The sequence below is a fragment of the Pyrus communis genome, chromosome 6, assembly GCF_041283825.1.
Source record: "Pyrus communis isolate YQ-2024b chromosome 6, ASM4128382v1, whole genome shotgun sequence".
Classification (NCBI taxonomy): domain Eukaryota; kingdom Viridiplantae; phylum Streptophyta; class Magnoliopsida; order Rosales; family Rosaceae; genus Pyrus; species Pyrus communis.
In genome coordinates, this window is record NC_142570.1 from 6,006,685 (window position 1) to 6,028,928 (window position 22,244).

The 22,244-nt window shown below is 35.0% G+C and overlaps 2 protein-coding genes across 2 annotated transcripts; one reads left to right on the forward strand and one right to left on the reverse strand.

The window, feature by feature from the left end:
• Window positions 1-5,309: 5,309 nt before the first annotated feature.
• Window positions 5,310-5,991, reverse strand: LOC137710130 (uncharacterized). Its single transcript, XM_068449082.2, has one exon. The coding sequence runs from the start codon at window positions 5,925-5,927 to the stop codon at window positions 5,409-5,411; it is 519 nt and encodes a 172-aa protein (XP_068305183.2). The 5' UTR covers window positions 5,928-5,991; the 3' UTR covers window positions 5,310-5,408.
• A 6,359-nt stretch (window positions 5,992-12,350) lies between these two features.
• LOC137710129 (uncharacterized) lies at window positions 12,351-13,690 on the forward strand. The gene is made up of 3 exons (XM_088696176.1): window positions 12,351-12,729; window positions 12,868-13,035; window positions 13,512-13,690. The coding sequence occupies exons 1-3, from the start codon at window positions 12,351-12,353 to the stop codon at window positions 13,688-13,690; spliced, it is 726 nt and encodes a 241-aa protein (XP_088552302.1).
• Window positions 13,691-22,244: the final 8,554 nt, after the last annotated feature.

The following is a 22,244-nucleotide window of genomic DNA, read 5'->3' on the forward strand; positions in this document are numbered from 1 at the left end:
CCTGAGATTTGAAAACAATAAAATTGATCCCTGAGATTGTCCACCATCATTTATTGTGGTCATTCCGTGAATAGCTATGTTAAATAAATATCAAAATGATAAAAATACCCCCAATTTAATAAACAAGAGGTCAAAATTGACGAAAATTGAGGATATTTTTGTCGTTTTATCTTTATTTAAGGGATATTTTTCTTAGAATGACCAAAATGATTGATGATAGACAAACTTAGGAACCAATTCTATCGATTTTAAATCTCTACGATCAAAGTAAGGAGTTATGCAAATCTCAAGTACTATTTTGGCTAAAAAGCCAATCATTTTAGATAGTAAACAATATTAACTTCGTTTATTATTTATCAATACAAACAAGTTATAATCGTTGCTGATGATGTTTCATGTCATGTGAAAACATCATACAATAGGCTAATTATCAACCAAGTGACTTCACTTTGCTATGAACTATATGGAATATTCGAAGGAGAATTTGGAGTAACCAGAATACTCGAAGGACTAACCGTACTATTTAAAGGAGGATCTATGCACCATTTTTTATAGTATCGTTCTATTACATAATAAGGTCCTAGAGTCTACTATGAATAACAACTAATTAAATAATAATTTAATTAATCAATAATCATATCATATCCAAGGTTTTAATTGATGTTAACGTAAATATCGATAGCTCAATTTACGGATATATGGACATATATTTTTAAAGATATTTTATATGTAAAGTAATATTTGGTATAAAAATTAAGTATTTAATTATATCTAATTAATTTCATTTTATATAGCATATTTTGTCATTAAATTTCCAATCTATAATATATCTATAGGTAAATTTATTTTATGTAAATATTAGTTACTGCCTACTGGGCACTTTTATTTTACATCATTAACTTTTAATCATGTATGCCGAGTTAATCCAAACTGAACGGAATGAACGGTCCCCCAATAATTGTTTGGGGCTTTTAGATCTAGGTCCAAAAATATAGATGATTTTTAGGAGTGAGTCCAGTTATCTAATTAAATGTTTTTATTTCTTTTATACTCATTTTATATTTTTTTAAAATATCAAAAATCAATTAAAAATCTTCTAATATTATGCATTTTTCAACTCCAAAAAATCTAATTAATATCTTACAACAACAAAAACTAATATACTAACATAAATTATCTACAAAACATTCTACCTTAACTCAAGAAACAAATATATGAATATATATTATACCTATAAGCGAGATATGAAACATAACTAAAAGGTAGGAAAAAACATAATATACTTATAAGCAAGACACATTAATTTGTGACACGTTGATTATAAAAAAGAATTTGTCATATAGATACATTAAAATAATTAACTCAAGTAACAAATATATGAATATATATTATACCTATAAGCGAGATATGAAACCTAACTAAAAGGTAGGAAAAAACATAATATACCTATAAGCAAGACACATTAATTTGTGACACGTTGGTTATAAAAAAGAATCTATCATATAGATACATAAAAATAATTAACCTGTGATATAGGTTGATTATAAAAATTAAAAATAAAATCTATAAATGGGGTTTAAAGCAGGAGGAAGAACAAGAAATAATAAAAAATAAAAATAAAAAGAAATAATCAAAGAGATAATTATGAAGAAATTTGATTTTTATAATAAATCTTATCATTGAATAGATAATTATTGATAATAAAATAAAATTTAAGGAATTGGACCTATTTTAATAAATTGGACTATTCCTACCATTGGCTAAAAAAATTGGACTTATATCAAGTTTTCCCTATTTTTTTTTTTTAACTTAAAGCGTAAACGGTCTGTTTTTATTTTCTTATTTTACGAGGACCGAAACGACATTGTTTGGGCCTGAATTTTACAAAAAAATTAAAGCTGCATGCAGCAGCAATGGAAAACTGCAATCTGCAGATCCGGCGAGACCAGAGCCAGAAGGGCGGCAGCACAACAAACTAAGATTTCTAGCAGAGGTGGGGTTGAAGGGGAGCGAAAGGTGCAATCGTACAACATTCCCAAGTTTGAAGGGGCCCCTAAAAATTTGTGTTATGTTCTTGATATGTAATAATGTTATAGATCTTAAAGTTAGAATTTTTGAAGTATTTTTTTTTTCTTATTTGGTTGTTTAAGATTGAACTGATTTTGATTATTTAGTGAATGTTATGTTTATAACTCTTTTTACTTATTATTTAATGACATTAGTAAACTTACAATCAATGAATCCTAAAGTTTGTTTTGATTTAAGTTATTGCTTTCTAACACCAATACATTGTCCTACTTTTTTTTCTTTTTTTTCTTGTGAAAAAAAATAAAAAAAATTAAAAACCATCTTTAAAAGAGGCCCTTTTACAAATTTTGTAGCCCCCGAAATCTCAGAGACAACTCTGATTTCTGGGCTTCTTTCCCAGCTAGAGGACGGGCGGCCGTCCTTCTCTATGCCTTAACAGCTTTGCCACTAATGATATATATGTAGACAAAAATAAATAGGGTAAATTGCATTTACATACATCAGGTTTGAGGCATATTTCAATTCTTTACAACATCTTCAAAACATTTCACTTTCATACCTTAAGTACTATTTTATTTCAAAATAATACATCCATTACATTTTCCATTCATGGATCCGTTAAGTGCTGACGTGGCTGCCAATTGTGTGCCACGTGGCAATTATTATTTTTTTTTTTAACCTGAATTTTCTCCAAAAAAAATAAAAAAGGTAAATTACACCTTACCACCTCAGGTTTGGGGTCAATTTCAATTCCTTACAACATCTTTAAAACATTTCACTTTCATACCTCAAGTACTATTTTATTTTAATATAATACATCCGTTAAATTTTCCATTCATTGGTTTGTTAAGAGCTGACATGGCAGCCATATTTGTGCCACGTGGTAATTTTTTTTTTTTTATATACATTAAACAATAATTAATTAAAGAAAAGTTTATAAAAACAAAAACAAAAACGCAGAAACCCATCCCTTTCCTCGCAACCCCCACCCCTCTCCTCCACTCTGTTCACCTCCCCTAACCGATCCATGTCGTTGACTTCCCTTTCTTCAAACCCTACGCCCCCAAATCCTTAAAAGCCTCAAAAAACCCTATTTTCGTCGCACCCTTCGTCCCTGACCTCCAAATCGAAATAACCACAAATCCTAACCCCAACTCTGCTGCCACATTCACCTTGAAATCCTAGCAGGGCGGGACGTGCTAGGCATAAGCTAGACTGGCAGTGGCAAGACGGCGGCGTTCGATCTGCCGATTCTGCAGCGGCTATCTGAGAACCCTTTCGGGGTTTTTGAGATCTCTCTTCTCTCTCCACGCCCGACGCCGAGAAGAACTCACACCCAAATCCCACAGAAGAACTCACGCCCGACCCCACCGTATGCGTTGCTCTGTCGAAGGCGCGCATGTGCGCTGGATTGACCAAGGTGGCGGAAGATGGATTTTTGGAGATCATTTGAGCTGATGCGGCGAGGCTGGTGAGGCTGAAGCACCCTAGGGTGGTGCACATAGTGCAGGCTCTGGATGAGAACAAGAATGCCATGGCAATGGTGACTACTAGATCTGAGTCGGCCAAATATGTCCATGGGGTGCAGATGTTCGAGACGGAGGCGAAATCGCAGTTCTGGAGCACCAGGTGAAGGGTGCGCATGATAAGGGGTGGGGTGGGAGGGTTGTGGGGAGGTGGGGGTGGGGTAGGATGGGGGGGTTTGGGTTGCGAGGAAAGGGAAGGGATCGGTTGGGGGAGGAGATGGGGGTTGCAGGGAAGGGGAAGGGATGGGTTTCGGGGGGTTTTTGTTTTTATTTTTTTTTAACTTTTCTTTAATTAATTATTTTTAATTGCATAAATTTTTTATTTTGCCACGTGGCACAAATTTGGCTGCCACATCAGCACAAATGTGGATCCTATATTTGCCACATCATCACTTAACGGTTTACTTAACGGATGTAAGAAATTGAAATAAAATGATAGTAAATGTATGAAATTGAAATGCTTTAAAGATGTTGTAAGGAATTGAAATCGAGCCAAAACCTGAGGGGGTAAAATGTAATTTACCCTTTTTTTTCTTTTTTTTTGAGAAAATTCATGTTTTAAAAAAAAATTTATTTTTTATTTGCCACGTGGCAGACATTTGGCAATCACGTGGCATATATGTGACAGCCACATCAATATTTAACAGATTAATGGATGGAAAATGTAACAGATGTATTATTTTGAAATAAAATAGTACTTAAGGTATGAAAGTGAAATGTTTTAAAGATGTTGTAAGGAATTGAAATAGACCCCAAACCTGAGGTATGAAAACGTAATTTACCCAAATAAATAATACCATGCGACAAAGTGTTTCCTGGATTCAGTTTCATTATTTACTACAGAAGCAGAGTATACAGTTTCAATACTTGCTGCTCAAGAGTGTGTTTGGCTTCGACGACTTGTGAGCGACGTTTATCTACCTATTGACAAGCCAACAATTCTGTTTGGGGACAATCATAGTGGTATCAAACCTGCATCCAATCCAGTGTATCATGCCTGAACAAAACACATTGAGATTGAGCATCGATCACTTCATTTGTGAGAAGGTGTTGAATGGAACAATTATTGTCAAGTTCGTTCGTAGTGCAGAGAATACTACAGACATCTTAACCATGACTATTGGGCTAGAGTATTCACTTAACTCGTTTGGAAGTACTTTTAAAATAACTGAAAGCGCTTTTAGAGAAAATGTTTTTAGGATCAACGCTTAGTTGAATCCACGCAAGTGAATCCTGAAAAAACACTTCAAATGTTTCTGGAACCCAACCATGCAAGTGAATCCTGATAAAACACTTGAACTGCTTTCTGAAAGAAGCACATAATTAGTTTGAGGAAGCACTTCAAATGTTTCTGGAACTCAAAAATATTTTCTTTAAAAATGCTTTCAATCATTTTAAAAGCACTTCCAAACGAGCCCTATTACATTACTAATTTTGAATTGAAAAACTGATATTCATATGACCGGTGTGAATAAGATAATCCAAACAAAACCAGATTAATATGTTATATAACAAAGAACTAGCAGCAAAAGCCAACAATCAGTTGACAACCAGGGAAGTAATCCAAATACTATATCTTAATAAACTAAAATATTTCCTACAAATTAAAAAGATAAATGGACAAAACAAAACCTGGATAAGGATGATGCAGGGCCAAATTTTGTTGCACAAAACTAATGAGCAAGGAAAGCAAGCATTAATGAACAAAGAAAATCGATGTCTTTGTGACCAAAGCACACTTAGCCGTCGTTCTTTGAACTAATCTACTTGTATTGCATTTCTTTGAAGCACTTGAATTACATATGTTTGCACAAAATTAATCACCATTAAGTATTAACGATGATATATACATGATTAAAATTGGTTTATCTTAAGCATTTTCAACGGGCTAAGCAGCCTATAAGCACCACCATAACCGTCGTTGATGCTCGAATTTAGACGACGAGAAGGACTGCAAAGCATCAACGAACCATAACCCTTAACAAACCCACAATTAGGAGTACTAATTTCCTCACTGCTCTCCATCTCAGCCAACACATTATAAAACAAATCCACATCACAAGGAAGCAAAATCGGACCGTCGCAGTTGTAACCGTATTCCATTTCGGCATCATCCAGCAGCATCTTAAACAACGGATGATTTGCAAACTCCGTCTTCACCACAAACCGTTGTCTTTGCGGTCCAACGTAGACTGAAAAACACCCGTCCGGAGCTACCTGGCCTTTGCTCTTCCTAGTAGTGGAACTGCAGTGGCATGACTTGCTCTTAGTCAATGAGTTGAGTACTTTGCTGCTGCTTTCTCTTTGTAAACTACATCTCTTCCATGCGTTGGCGATCATATTCTTCTTCCACTTTCTCTTTATGATATCCATATATATGAATTTTAACAAGAAAATACAAAGTTATGGACTGAAGAATCTGAGGACCAAACACAAGAGACTTGTATATATATATATGTGTGCGTGTGTGTGTATGTATATATATATTTGTATATGCATATACTTGTGTATGCTTTAGAGGTTGGGAAATGAGATGAGGGTCCGAGGGAGGTGTTTATAAAGCACAAAGCCCCATCACCATATAAATACTGTTAATAATACGGGGGATTGTCAACTCTTACAGGCTGATAGATTTTGAAAAATATAATAATTGTTTAAGGAAATCATGCGGAGACAATGGAAAGGGCCACTTATTTTTGTCTTTCAATTGCAACGTAAGCTAGCTAGGGTAAGTGGAGTGGAGAAAAAGATTATGTCAAAGAGCAAATAATTAATATAGAAATAAATAACAATATCAACACATGTTTGATTGCAAATTAAGTAAATAAAAGACAACTAAACATATATTTTGGAGTTAATTTAAGGTAGGAGCCAGAAGAATATAAACATAAGATAATCCAAGCTTTTGTCACTTGGTAATATTTGGAGGCCAAAAATGCCACGTTCTGAGTGGAGGTAGGTTAAGTGAGCTTCTTGGAAGTCCTGGTGTTCAATCCCAGTCCAACATCTGACCAGGTGTGTAATCCCCAAAAACGAATTTCTCCATAACACATGGTTTTTGTGTGTAACAAGATTTATTTAGGTCTTTGCTCAAAGTATTAGCTAGGGTTTTATTAGTTTTGATTACTTTGCGTTGACCCCGAGACATATACTATCTAGGGTGATCACCATATGGGTAGCTGCCATCATGACACTGAATGGGTCATCATACCCTTGTTGGAGTACTTGAGTTGATGAGTTCAAGTTTCGTTTGTTTCTCAATTAAAAATAAATAAAGTTTTTCAACTATTTTATAGAGGAAGAAGATTGGAATGGGTTAGGTATTTTTCATGAATAATTCGTATTATATTTTTGAGTTTAGACATGATTTTTTTCATTTATTTCTTCAACATACCTGAAAAGTAGTAAATTATTAAGTCTAATCCAATCATAAGGTTTCAAGAGTCTCCATTAAGGATTGGATCACTTTTAATGACATATTTATTTATAGAATGGGAGCGCAAATCATCATGAATTGGAGATTGATAATTTCTAATCCATCTATAATTCGTAAGTTTACAGGTACTAAATTATCATATACTATAAGGTGAGATTCGGTATTTAAATTTTTTGTGTTATATGAAACACATAGAAGTTAAAAATCGAAACAATTACGTATTTTAAATACACATGTTATGACATGATATCAAGATATTTGTTTGGTCGCAACAGGGTAATAGAGCATACATGTGGCCTAATAAAGTTGTCAAATATTTTGTTCAAATGAAGGGCACACGAGGTGTTACAAACTAATGTTCGGGCCTCTCCCACTCATGACTCATTACCAAGAAAACACACATTCTAAACGATTAGCAATTAGAATTGTGTGAATGTAGTAAATATGAGAAATGCTATAAAATAGGATTTTCTATGGACTATTTTTTGCGATCATATTTTTAATATAATATTTTATAATATAGCACAAAAATTGATGATAAATTGTAAGACCCGAGAGTTCCCTTAGCATTTATAGTAAAGTTATATACATCCCCCCTTTATGCCCATTTGGAAGACTTGATTAGCCGTCACCAATGCCTGGATGAAACATTCTTCAAACCATATGCAGTTGTCTCTTACTACAGCAGCAACTTGCCTATATTATATAAAGATTTACCTCCTTCATATGAAGCTCCTTCCGTCTTTTGGTCTACTTGTCCTACCTGAATAGCTCACAGAAATTGATTTTTATAGAGTTTGTGACACACCCCGATCTTGATGTTCGAGAGACTTTAGGATGGCCACGTGCTGGCCGACATCCAAAGGTGACGAAACCATATTAGGATGCATGAGAACCAATGAAAGAAATAGGATTTATAAATTTAAATGTAATTAATATGCAATTGAAAACCGTGTTTAGAGCATACAACTAACTAGAATACTAAAAAGAAATAATATAAATTTGAATGAATAAGAGAATGGATCCTCCACCAAGAGGACTCGAAGATGCCGATGCGGAAGTGCCTTGACGCCGGGATTGTACGCCTCGAATCTAAATCCTAAGGGGGCGCAAAACAAACATGAGTGGACCAAGTTGATATATATATATATATATATAAAATACTGAAACAGTTATCAACGTACTATCCCCCAAAGTTTTATGAAAACTAATAGCATAATATGTGATAGGTTTTCCGAAACCCTAACATACCATAAAAACTTTCATAAAACATATGTCGTATATAGTGTGCTAACTAGTGGTATCAGTATCGCCCGAAGGCCTATAGAACTCTTCCTTCAAAACACTTCATTTGCCAAACAGGCACCAATCTACACCCGGCCAAAGCCAATATAAATATCCTTTGCCAAACAAGAACCAACCTACGCCCGACCAAAGTCAATATAAGTATCATTTGCCAAACAGGCACCAACCTATGCTCGACCAAAGCCAATATAAGTATCATTGCCCATAGGCAAAACAGCGACCACTAGATACGCACAAAAACATTGAATATAGTCTTTCCCAAAACATAAGTACATATATCTCAAAATCATCTTCATAACATATAGTCATTCATCATATATATTATAAAGAAGTGTAAAGAAGACATGTTCATAAGCAGTATATAGTCATCCATCATATATACTACAAAGAACATAAGTTCGATAAAATATGGTATTCCAAAATATTCTCAGTATAGCATGATAATCAATAAGTATAAATCTAATTTACTTTTAAAACGTTTCACAAAGCGTAATCATTAAATCATGTTTTTCATGTATGCATTTCTACTATTAAAACATGCATTTTAGAAGGGGTTCACTCACATATACTCTGTTACTGTAGAGCTGTATGAAATAGAAATGATGAGATCACCGCTAATAATTGCATCTAAGCACATAAAGGGTACAATTAAGAAAACTATACTCAAACGATTGAATTTAAGAAAATGGACGTCATAAACGGATCCAGGACGTCGAAATTAACCTTGGAGAGCTCCTGGACGAAACCCGAAAAAAAGTCAACGGTTAAAGTTAAAATCATTGTTGACCGAAGTCAACTGTCACCATTGACCGAAGTCCACGGGTCAGACTGGTCAACCGGGTCTGGGCTTGGGTTCGATCCAAGTTGGGCCTGAGCTTTAGGCTTGGGTTCTAAGGACCAAAGATCTGGGGTCCAAGGGTTTTGGGTCAAAGGGCTTGGGTTTGAAAGACCGGCCCAAAGAAAAAGGGTTTTGGGTTATGAGCCCACCTTCCACACGGCCCGAAGGCCTAATACAAAGGGTTTGGGGTTTGGGGGGTTTAGCGGGCCAAGGGCCTGATGTTGGTCACGGCCCAAAAGGCCTAGTTTGGTGGGTTGGGTTTTCGGGTGTGGGTTTTTCGACCCGGTTCTCAACGAAACAAAGGCCGGACCTCCCAATCTCCGGTCGACGGCGATTTGGACGATTCAACATATGATCTAAGTGCCAAAATGAAATTAGAGACGAGAGGAGAGTTTTGGTGCCTTCAGTTCGCCGTGAAAAGGCCGAAGGCGGCTTGAATCTAGCTCGAAGCTCACGGGGTTCGCCGGAGCCAGTTCTCAGTTTCGTCAAGCTTCACAAAGGCTAGGGAGAGTAACAGAGAGCCCAGGCGTCGATGCTGGTGATGGTGGTACGTTGCCGACGATGTGGGTTTGCAAATGGGTGCGTGTGAGTGTAGAGATCGGGGAGAGAGAAAGATCTGTGAAAGGGAGACAGTACCGAGCTAAGAGAGAGACTCGAGAGTGTTAACTCGAGGGAGGGGACAGAGAAGAAGAGGAAGGGAAAGTTGAGGGTCTGCCACGTGGCAGGCTGAGAGGGAAGGAGACTCTAAAAGGGAGGGTCCTGATTGGTTAAGTATAGGGGACTAAAATGTAACTTCAAATACTTTTAGGATAATTGTGAAATTACATTAAACTTTTGGGGTTGGGGTTTCACAGTTTGCTTCCTTCTTCAGTTCTCCATTCTTTTATTAATTCTACTATTTCTTGATGCATACAATCATTAATTTATTGGGGATGGTTAACTTCTACCTTCTTCAAAGTGACTTTATCTGATAACTATCGATGTATGCATGTGAGAAATTGCTGCGAAATAGCTCGGCCTAGATGGCTTGAATCAAGGCAAAACTTATCAGATAATTGCAATTTGTAAGCATTAGAATAGTAAACATGAAAAATTATATAGTACACCTAACGAAACAAGATATATATGATCATGCGTGACAAATGATAATATGACTACTTGTTTGGATCATTGTTTTAAAAAATTTTGCTAGCACCGCCTAGATCTTGCTTAGACATTAGGCGGTTGGTCATTGTCCAAATTAATCACTAGACATTTGAAAATTAAGAAAGGGTGTCTAGACCTACCCATACGCCCACCTAACCCGCCTAAATTGCAACTCTCTGAAATTTAATGAATATAGGGGTACGCAATTAGAATTTTAAGTGATTCTCTAAAATTTAACATGTATTTAATTAAGATTTTAAGATAGTTTATTAAAATTCTTATAAATCCAGTTGTATTCAATTAGTACTTTAAAGAAGTTTATAACATTTTAAGTGTATTCAATTAGGAATTTGTTTTTGTGATATAAAAAAATTAGGAATTTGTTTTAAAAAATTTTAAAAAGTTGAGGAATTTGAGAGAATTGGAGAAATTTTCATAGTGTACGTATTTTAAGCATTCACAAATCTTACATTTTCCTCTGAGATTTCAAGAGAATTTAATCAAAATTTTACATGAAATTTCCACAAATCCATCAAAATCCATGAATTTATAAATCCCTTAAAATCTCAATTATATACACCATCCTTGACAGGAAATAGGTACTTTTTATTTTTTCAATAAATTGTAAGAAGCTTGTTGAGTACTTGGATAAACACTCATTATATGTTTACTCCCCATATTTTGAATATGTTCTAATATTATATAATCTATATGTCATTATATTTTATAATTTGTATCCTAATACGATTAAGTTTTTTTTTGTAAGTATGAGTAGCTATACTTATATATTATATAATAAATTTAACTAAAATTTAAAAAACCACTTAGCCCTCACTTGAGTGATAGGCACTAGGCCCTGGATTCAGACTCATATAGTTTCTATGTACATATGTATATGTATAATGTTAATATACACTTTATCAAGATCAAGATGCCTTGGAAGTTGGAACTATATGCTTGCACGTAACCCTTTAAAGAAAATAATAATAATAATAATAATAATATTAATGTTGTAAACAGTGGGTATGTTTGCCCACATGTATATAGTAAAGATTCATATGCTAAATAGTGAAGTTTTTGTAAGTTTTCAAAGTAGTTGCTCTATAAATAGAGCACTACGAGCGTTCAAAATATATGATACAAAAGCAATAAGAAAATAAAGATAAGTTAGAATATTTTCAATATCCTCTTATTTCTCTCTAATCTGCAATCATTTTGTGTAATATTTTGCAACAACCTCGCTCCTATCCCTAGCAAAGGTTATTTCTTTAGCTTTTACTTATTTATAACATGTTATCAGCACGACTCTCTAACCCTAAAACATTTTCTCATTTCTCTTCATTGAAAGAAAAAAAAATGTTTTCTCTAAGGTTTTTACTGTTCTTTTTCTTCCTTTGCCTCAATTGCTGGATATACCCTCGCGAAGAATTGTTTGCATCATATTTAATTCTAGTTCTCAACCTAACAGTTACTTATATCTTTGATTTCTTGTTTGGTGTAACTCTTGACTACTAACCCAATGTTTATTTATGCAATCCAAAATGGTGCGGTATCATCGCCTATCTTGGACTGCATATTTAATTTTACTGCAAATTTCAGGTGGAGCGGTATAATCATCCACCTTATCCTGCATATTTAAATTTGCTTGCTATTTAATTTTATTGCAATTTTAGGTGGTGTGGAATAATCACCCACCCAGCTTTGCATATTTAAATTTTATTGCAATTTTAGGTGGTGTGGAATAATCACCCACCCTGCTCTGCATATTTAAATTTTATCGCAATTTTAGGCGGTGCGGTATAATCGTCCACCTTGCTCTACATATTTAAATTTTCCTGCTGTTTAAAGTGGTGCGGAATAATCGCCCATCATATATTTGTTTAGATAAGAATGGTGCGGTGCAATCGCCCTTCTCATTAATCACGTAAATCTCGAGCTTAAAGTTTCGAGTACTTATCATTTTGGCCTGAAGATCAAAATTTGTAAGAACCAAAAGTTCTAACAATATATTCCTCCATAATACATATTATTGCAAGTTCTTACACACCTCATTTTTCTTTCAGAAAAGAAAATGACGAACTTGGCAAAGCTGGATTTTGTTGCCCTAGATATTACTAGAAAGAACTACCTTACCTGGGTAATGGATGCCAAGATCCATCTGGAGGCAGGAAATCTTAGGATCAAGGAGGATACCAGTACAACCTCTCAAGATCGGGTGAAGGCTAAGATCTTTATCCGTCGCCACCTTGATGAGGGACTGAAGAGCGAGTACTTCACAGTTGAAGATCCATTGGCCCTCTTGAAGGCATTGAAAAATATATATAATCACCAGAAAACGATGATTCTTCCAATGGCTCGTTATGAGTGGGCTCACCTAAAGATCCAGGATTTTAAGACAGTGGCTAAAAACAATTCTGCAATGTTCAGAATTAGTTCTCAATTGAAGCTCTGTGGAGAAACAATAACTGAGGAAGATATGCTGGAAAATACTTTTAACATATTTTATGTCTCCAACGTGCTCCTGCAGCAATAGTATAAAGAAAGAGGCTTTACTGAGTACAACCAGTTGATATCTGTACTCCTTATAGTTGAGCAAAACAATGAGCTCTTGATGAAGAATCATCAGTCCCGGCCTACTGGATATGCACCATTCCTAGAAGTGAATGATGCTTCCCTTGAAGGGAATACCACATCCTCTCGTGGTAATAATTACAAACGAGGACATGGCCACAAGCGAGGCCGATGGAATTGGAAAGGTAAGAACCATGGTGTCCAGTTTCACAACCAGGTTCCAAGGCCCCGAGCTTTAAGAATGCAAATCGCTAGAAAGGCAAGGCTCATATGAACATTCCCAGAAATCCTGAAGGAATTTGATATAAGTGTGGTGGCAATGGCACTGGGCGCGTACTTGTTGTACCCCAAAACATCTGGTGGATCTGTATCAAACCTTCCTTAAGGAGAAGGTCGTTGAGACCAATTTCCTCTATCAGGCTCAACCAATGGAAATACCTGATCCAGTGTCCAATTTATCTGGACAGTTGAACACAACCCACCTGGATGTTTCAGACTTTATTACTGAAAGAGGAAATGAAGTTTATGGGTCCGATTGAATCATTTATGTTTAATGTACTCTTGTTATTTGTACTGTGGTTTAATGCTCGCATTTTCAATTCAATAAAAGTAGTATTCCAGTATGAATAAACTGTTTTTTAACTGTAATTTCTTTTCTCAGAAGACATGGATAAAAATTATGGTTATTCTCAAAACACGAGCAATGGTGGAGATTTTTGTCTTGCAGACTGCGCAACCACGCATTCAATACTTCGAGATCGAAAGTATTTCTTGAACTTGGTACTTGCAAAAGTAAAGGTAACAACAATATCAGAGCAATCAGATGTAATTGAAGGCTGAGGAAAACCCCAGATTATGTTACCAAATGGAACAATATTGTTCATACAGAATGTGTTGTACGCTACTCAATCCATTCGAAATTTGTTGAGTTTTAAAGACATACGTCTAAATGGATACCATATTAAAACGAAAAAGTGCAGAAAATGTGGAATATTTATTCATTACCTCTAATGATAGCCAGAAGCATATATTGGAGAAGTTGCATGGTTTATCGAGTGGATTGTATTATGCATACATAAAGACAATTAAGGTACATACTGTCATGAACCAGAAGTTCATATATTCAAAAGTTTACATGCTTTGGCATGACCGTCTAGGTCATCCAGGATCCACCATGATGCGTAGGATCATTACCAACTCTAATGGACATCCATTATTGAGCAGACACATTACTACCTCAAATGATATCCTTTACAAGGCTTGTTCTCAAGGGAAGTTAGTAACTAGACCATCACAATTAAAGGTTGATGCTGAATCCCCACCATGTTTGCAAAGAATTCAAGGGGATATCTGTGGGCCTATTCAACCACATTGTGGACCATTTCGATATTTTATGGTTTTGGTTAATGCATCTACCCGATGGTCACATGTTTGCCTATTATCTACTCGAAATGTAGCTTTTGCGAGACTTCTTGCTTAAATAATTAAGTTGCGAGCACAGTTCCTAGATCATCCTATTAAGTCAATCCGACTTAATAACATTGATGAATTTACGTCTCAAACCTTTGATGTTTACTATACGGCATTAGGCATTGATGTTGAACACCCTGGTCCTTATGTCCATACTCAAAATAGTTTAGCAGAGGCATTTATCAAGCGGCTTCAATTAATAGCCCGTACTCTTCTCATGAAAATGAAATTGTCAGTCTCTGCATGATGACATACCATCTTACATGCTGCATCATTGGTTCGACTGAGACCCATAGCCAACCACCAATATTCATAAATACAACTCGTGTTTGGATATCAACTAAACATTTCACATCTACGAGTTTTTGGTTATGCTGTTTATGTGCCTGTTGCACTGCCACAAAGTACTAAAATGGGACCTCAACGTAAATTGGGAATTTATGTGGGTTTTGATTCACCATCTATCATTAAATATTTGGAACCCTTGATATGTGATATGTTTACAGCTCGTTTTGCTGATTGTCATTTTGATGAAACAGTCTTCCCGTTGTTAGGGGGAGAAAAGATCATTTCAGAAGAATGTCAAGAGCTGACATGGGTTGTTCCCACCTTATCTCATTTTGATCCGCGAAGCATTCAATATGAAAATGAAGTGAAAATAATCGTTCATCTTCAAAGTATTGCTAATCAAATGCCATATGCATTTAATGATGCTTTGAAAGTGACAAAGTCACATATACCAGCTGCAAATGCATTTGCAAGAATTGATATCCCTGTTGGACAAAATAAAGTGGCAGCGAATGATTCATCTAGTGCACGCTTGAAGCATGGTAGACCCTTAAGTTCAAAAGATTCAGCCACTCAAAAGAGAAAGATGAGGGCACAGTTGAACCCAAATGAAATCATCCAGGAAAAGAAAATGAATGATAAATCCACAATTCATAATTTTGTACTTCCAGAAAAAGAAAATGTTATTGATGAGACATTTGTCCCTGATGAGACAGAAGTACATGAAAGCAAAGAAATATCCATAAATTATGCATGTATTAATAAATTATGGGATCGAAATGAAATAATCATTGACGACATGTTTTCATTTGCAATAACCACTGAAATTATATTAAGCGATGACATTGAGCCCCACTCTGTTGAAGAATGCAAACAGAGACAAGATTGGCCTAAGTGGCAAGATGCAATCCAAGCAGAATTAAATTCCTTAAAAAGGCGAAGTGTTTTTGGACTGGTAATCCAAACCCCGCCTAGTGTAAACCCCGTGGTTTACAAATGGGTATTCACAAGGAAACGCAATGAGAAAAACGAGATTACAAGATATAAAGCACGACTCGTTGCACAAGGTTTTTCACAAAGACCTGGAATTGATTATGATGATACATACTCTCCTGTAATGGATGCAATTACGTTCCATTACTTAATAAGTTTGGTGGTTTTAGAAAAACTTGACATGAGACTTATGGATGTCATCACCGCGTATCTATATGGAGAATTAGATACTGATATATATATATATATATATATATATATATATATATATATATGAAAGTCCTATAAGGACTTAAGTTGCCTGAAGCAACTAACAAACCACGAGGTATGTTTTCAATCAAATAAAGGTGATCATTATATGGGCTAAAACAATCTGGACGAGTATGGTATAATCGTCTCAATGAGTATTTGATTAAAGAAGGATATACCAACGATGTCATCTGCCATTGTGTATTGTGTGTTCATTAAGAAATCAAATACTGGATTTGCTATAGTGGTATATGTTAATGATATAAACCTCGTTGGAACCCCTAAAGAACTCAATAAAACTGCTGAATATCTGAAAAATGAATTTGAAATGAAAGACCTTGGGATAACAAAATATTGCCTCGCCCTGCAGATCGAGCATTGTGTTAATGGAATTTCGGTCCATCAATCAGCTGACATTGAAAAAATACTGAAGCGATTTGGCATGGACAAGGCTTATCCACTTAGCACCTCAATGGTCGTTCGTTATTTGGACATTAAGAAAGATCCATTCCGTCCAAAGAAAGATGATGAACTGGTCTTTGGTCCAGAAGTACCATATTTGAGTGCAATAGATACTTTAATGTATTTAGCACAATGTACTAAACCAGATATAGTTTTTTCAGTCAACTTGTTAGCAAGGTATAACTCTACTCCAATAATTCGTCATTGGAAGAGAATCAAAGATGTATTGCAATACCTTCGTGGAACAACAGATATGAGTCTCTTCTACTCAGAGAAATCCACAAATGACCAGATTCTTGTTGGATATACAGATGTTGGTTTCCTCTCTGATCCGCACAAAGCCTGCTCACAAAATGGATATGTGTTCACTAATGGAGATACTGCAATTTCATGGCGATCAACAAAGCAAACATTAGTTGTTACATCTTCCAATCACTCGGAAATAATTGCTTTTCATGAAGTAAGTCGTGAATGTTCTTGGTTAAGATCAATAATTCATCACATCCGAAATTCATGTGGTCAACTTTCAAAGACAGACAATCCAACTGTCATCCATGAAGATAATGCAGCCTGTGTTGCCTAAATGAAGGAAGGATTCCTCAATGGTGATAAAACTAAACATATATCTCCAAGATTTTTCAGTGCACATGAGCTTCAGAAGGCCAAAGTGATTGAGGTCAGACAAATCCGTTCCAATGAAAATTTGGCAGACTTGTTCACCAAATCTCTACCAAAGTGCACATTTCAGAAGTTAGTGCAGGGAATTGGATTACGTCGGTTTACAAATTTGAAGAACGCGGAATCAGGGAGAGATACAATTCAGGGGGAGCATCCATAATACATGCATGTTGTACTCTTTTTCCTCCGATTAGGATTTTTCCCACTGGGTTTTTCCTATCAAGGTTTTAACGAGGCAACATAAGCATGCTCAACAACATATCAACAAACATGGTAAAGTTGTACTCTTTTTCCTTTGCTATGGTTTTTTTCCACTGGGTTTTTCCAAGCAAGGTTTTAACAAGGCAACTGATGTTAATATGTAGGCATCCAAGGAGGAGTGTTGTAAACAGTGGGTATGTTTGTCCACATGTATATAGTAAAGATTCATATGCTAAATAGTGAAGTTTTTGTAAGTTTTCAAAGTAGTTCCTCTATAAATAGAGCACTACGAGTGTTCAAAATATATGATACAAAAGCAATAAGAAAAGAAAGATAGGTTAGACTATTTTCAGTATCATCTTATTTCTCTCTAATCTGCAATCATTCTGTGTAATATTTTGCAACATCCTCGCTTCTATTCCTAGTAAAAGTTATTTCTTTAGGTTTTACCTATTTATAACAATTAAGCATGTATAGCACACTATTCACAACACAAGAATTATTGAAGGGACCAAGCTCCGATTGATTTAAACTTCCAACCACTTAATTATAAAGCTAACATTGGTCAATATCCCACGCGTGCTTGGACAAACAAGGACTTTTTCTGGGATTTCAGTTGCTTTAATATTAATTTTACAGACTCAAGATCATTTAACCTATCTTGCAAGACTTTACTCCGGACGTGAAATTTATACTTTCAATCAAGAAATCTTTAGTTACAATTTATTGAGTAAAGACGTCATAAATGACGGAGTTGTTTTCATCCAAACAACAACAATAACAAAGCCTTATTCTTCTAAGTAGGGTCGATTGTATGAATTTTAGAACGTCACTGCACTTGGTTTGTACCAAGTCTTTCGTTAACTTCAACTACTCTATGTCTTTTCTTAGAGTCTCTTTCCAAGTCTTCCTAGGTCTTCATCTACTCACTGAGCCTTTGTCTTAATCATATTCTTTAACAAGAACATATGTAGGTCTTCAGTTCACGTGTAAAATCATTTTAACCGATTTTTCCTCATCATATCTTCAATTGGAGTAACTCCTACTTCACCTTGAGAGTTGTTTTCCTCCAAACTTTATATATATGATTGAACTTTTTGGTTGCGATGGAGACTCCACTGAAAAATGAAAGATCATTCGATGACGTTTTCCATCCTTAATATATATTTATCTAGAAAACTCCAATGGCATATTTTTTCTGAATATATATATATATATATATATATATATAGACACACACACACACACACATACAAATATTGTTAAACGATCCCTTTCTAGCACAAGAATCATATGCATGTTTGTATTTTAAAGAAGAGGATTGTGTAAACGGTTCCAAACTTGAACGTTCTCAGGAATATTGGGAGGTTCTATGAATTTATTTAATGTGCAGAACCTACTGCATGACTAAAGCAATGAAGAACTCTTATCCAAAAATAGAACAAAGCAGAACTAATTAGTTATCAATATTTTGACCAAAAAAATTAATTATCAATAGCCTTGGCATTGGGCTCAAGCCCCCCAACGACTGATGGAAACTTAATTATGCTTATGTATATTAGATGAGATGTTAAACAGAAAAAATAACTATTTGCAGATATTTGATGGATTTTCGATTCAGTCCCTCATGATTGGCTTATGGTCCTGGGATTAGATGAGATGTTAAACAGAAAAAATAACTATTTGCAGATATTTGGTGGATTTTCGATTCAGTCCCTCGTGATTGGCTTGTGGTCCTGGGATAAAAAATTAAAAAAAAATAAATAAATAAAAGAATGGTTAAGTAATAATTCAATTATTAATTTTCATGTCATTTAGTTTACGAATTAAGTTTCTCTAGCATTATCATTTACAATATTAACATCTTAATTTTATTTTATCTTGTGGGGCTCAAATTTTATTTTCAAATTCTTTACTAAACAATACCTTTGAATCAAATATGTTGCAGGACCCAATTTGCTAACTTAAAGAAGTAATAGTTGACCTTGTAAATACAAGGTAAGTTGCTAAACTCTTTAATTTGCTAATAGAATTTACGTGACACAACAAATCTAACTTTACTACCTCTCATGGAGAAGCTCTAATATGTAGATAGAGAGGTTTGAAGAAGGTGAGATAGTTGGTCTTTGACCCTTAGTAGATGAAACCATCTAGACAAATAAAAAAATAAAAAGATGATAAAAGTGTTTTTTTTTTCCGATAAATAATAGCATTAGTGAGTTAAACTGTATTGGAAAATTTAGCAAGTTAGTAGGTTAGATTAGGTTGTAGTTACCACTCCCCATCACCTTGTTTTGTGATGAGTTGTGATTACCACCCTTTTTTCCTTGATTTAGGGTGATTGTGCCCTGTAACTAGTGCTCCATATATACCCTTATTTTAGGGCTTGATTTGGGGAGAAGGTTGAGGTGTGTTGCTAGGCAGTCTATGCACTCCCTCACTCAATCCCAATATCATATATATGTTTTGTAATCTTGTAAAGCTTTCATGATGAAAGTATATAAGTTTGACACTAAAAATTAACAACAATAGTAGGAAAATTCATTTACGTGACAAATTTTATACGACGAAGAGCAATACATCGCACAAGGGTAGTTTGCGCGACGCATAAAGGCATCCGTCGCGCATGTTTGTCGGACAAAATGTAAAGCCCCGAATAAGTTGCACAATTAGGCTTTGCGCGACGAATTGTCCTTCATCGCAAAAAGTATTAAATGTAGCAGTGCAAATTGTTAAATGTTAGAGGGGAAGGAACTAGTACTGTATAAGTATTATTATTTTCCGTCACTGTGATAAAGCGTCATCTGCAAATGATCAAAGTGTATTGATAAAACTAAAATGCATATGCGTGTAGGGCTACTGAAAAGCTTTGAAATTGTCTTTTTATGATCACTGCTTTTGCCTTTTGTTCTGATTTATGTCTTCATCAAATTTGATTATTGTTGTATGGTCTTTTTGTTGTTGTTGTGTTGTATTATGTACCTTTCTGGACTTCGGGTTGCTTGGTAACGTTGACCCTCCAAACTTTCTATAATTAGAAAGAAAAATACATTAGTGATGAGTGTAGAATGAAATTTTTGGAGTGCTAATCACAGTTCCCTAAAGTAAAACTAAAAAACTTCTGAATATAAGTAAATATGTGAACTTTGAAATATCGAAATTAATGATTTTGACATTTTCATTTGTTGAAAATTTTGAATCGACATATAAGTTTAGGGAATTATGGATTTGAAATCGATAATCCTTTTTTTTTTTTTTTTTTTTTGGGAATTGGAATTGGAGAATTAGACCTATTGTTGAAGATATCAAATGACTTGCTTCCTCATTTAAATCAATAGAGTGGAATCATGTTTTCAGATAAGCAAACTTCACGACGGATGCCATTACTTCTTTAGGGTACCGTGTTAGGGGTAGTGTATTTGGAATTGGATGATCCCTCCTCAAAGCTAAAAATGCTCTTTTATTTGACTCTAAAGGCCTCCAATGTTCTCGAGATATCTCTTTAAATTAATTCATTTAGTTCTAAAAAAAAATCCCATTTCACGTTGAACTCATTGTAATTTAGAAATTTTAGACAGAAAATCCCACATTCATATGAATGAATAACATAACAAGGAATCAATTGTCTTGTATGCGATAGAAGTTACCTAATCTTGAGGATGAGCCAGAGGGGATTGCATAACCTTACCTTGAAACTCATACTGAGATAACCATCAGAGGTGAACTTCAACTCCCCATTTGCATTTAATGGAAAAATCACTTTTAGACTAAATTTGCTGACAAATTATACCATGAAGGGTTTTTTTTTTTTTTTTTTTTTTTTTCAACAAACGATATTATCTAGGCTAAGGGGATGTGAGAGTTGGTTAAGCCTCACAATGGGCTAGCAATGATGTGATTTAAGTTTGCATTTGATGAGAATTGAACCTAAGACCTCTCACTTACAAGTGAAGAGGAATATCACTATACTGTAATATTAAGTAGCACCACTAAAGTTTAAATCTTAATTTTTTTCACCACTAAAGTTTAAATCTTAATTTTTTTTCACTACACATAGACCATTTATATGGTTAGGCGTTTAACTTCTTTATTTTCCACGAAAGTATATCATTAAAAACCTATCAACTTTTATGGAGTTTAAAATAGTAAGACATACTCCAAATCTTAAAGTAAACCTTAAATTTTAGGTTCCAACCCTTGGGCCAAATTTTGGGGCAAATCTATGAGAATTCCATCTAGGTTAGTAGGTTGGCCCACGATATATGTGTATGTTTCTTTAGGTTTTATATAATTCATGGAATCCAATGGCTAAAATCTAATATGATCAAATTAAATGGTAAAACAGAAGATCTAATGGTCCAAATTTAAATTCAACAACTAAAATAATTAAAAATAATAATATTTCATGTGTTTTTGTCACATCCATGCCCGGGCGGGACCACTTCCCGAGCCCGACTCCACTACTGTAGCACGATATTGTCCGCTTTGGGCTTACTATTCCCTCACGGTTTTGTTTTTGGGAACTCATGAGCAACTTCCCAGTGGGTCACCCATCATGTGATTGGTCTAGCCCCCTTCTCGCTTAACTTCGGAGTTCCTATAGAACCCGAAGCCAGTGAGCTCCCAAGAGGCCTCGTGCTAGGTAGGGATGAGAATATATATTTAAGGATCACTCCCCTGGGCGTTGTTTTTGGGAACTCACGAGCAACTTCCCAGTGGGTCACCTATCATGGGATTGCTCTAGCCCCCTTCTCGCTTAACTTCGGAGTTCCTACGGAACCCGAAGCCAGTGAGCTCCCAAAATGCCTCGTGCTAGGTAGAGATGGGAATATACATAGAATGATCACTCCCCTGAGCGATGTGGGATGTCACAGTTTTCATATTCTTTCATAGTGTTTCATGAGTTTCATGGTGACGGTTTAGTGATTTTTCATTATTTATTGAAACCTATATATTTTTAGGTTAAAATGTTCATAAAATTAAATCAAGATAGTCTGCATAATTTTGTTTAAATGTTACTTTAAGTAAAAAAATTATCCTAAATTCGTTCTTC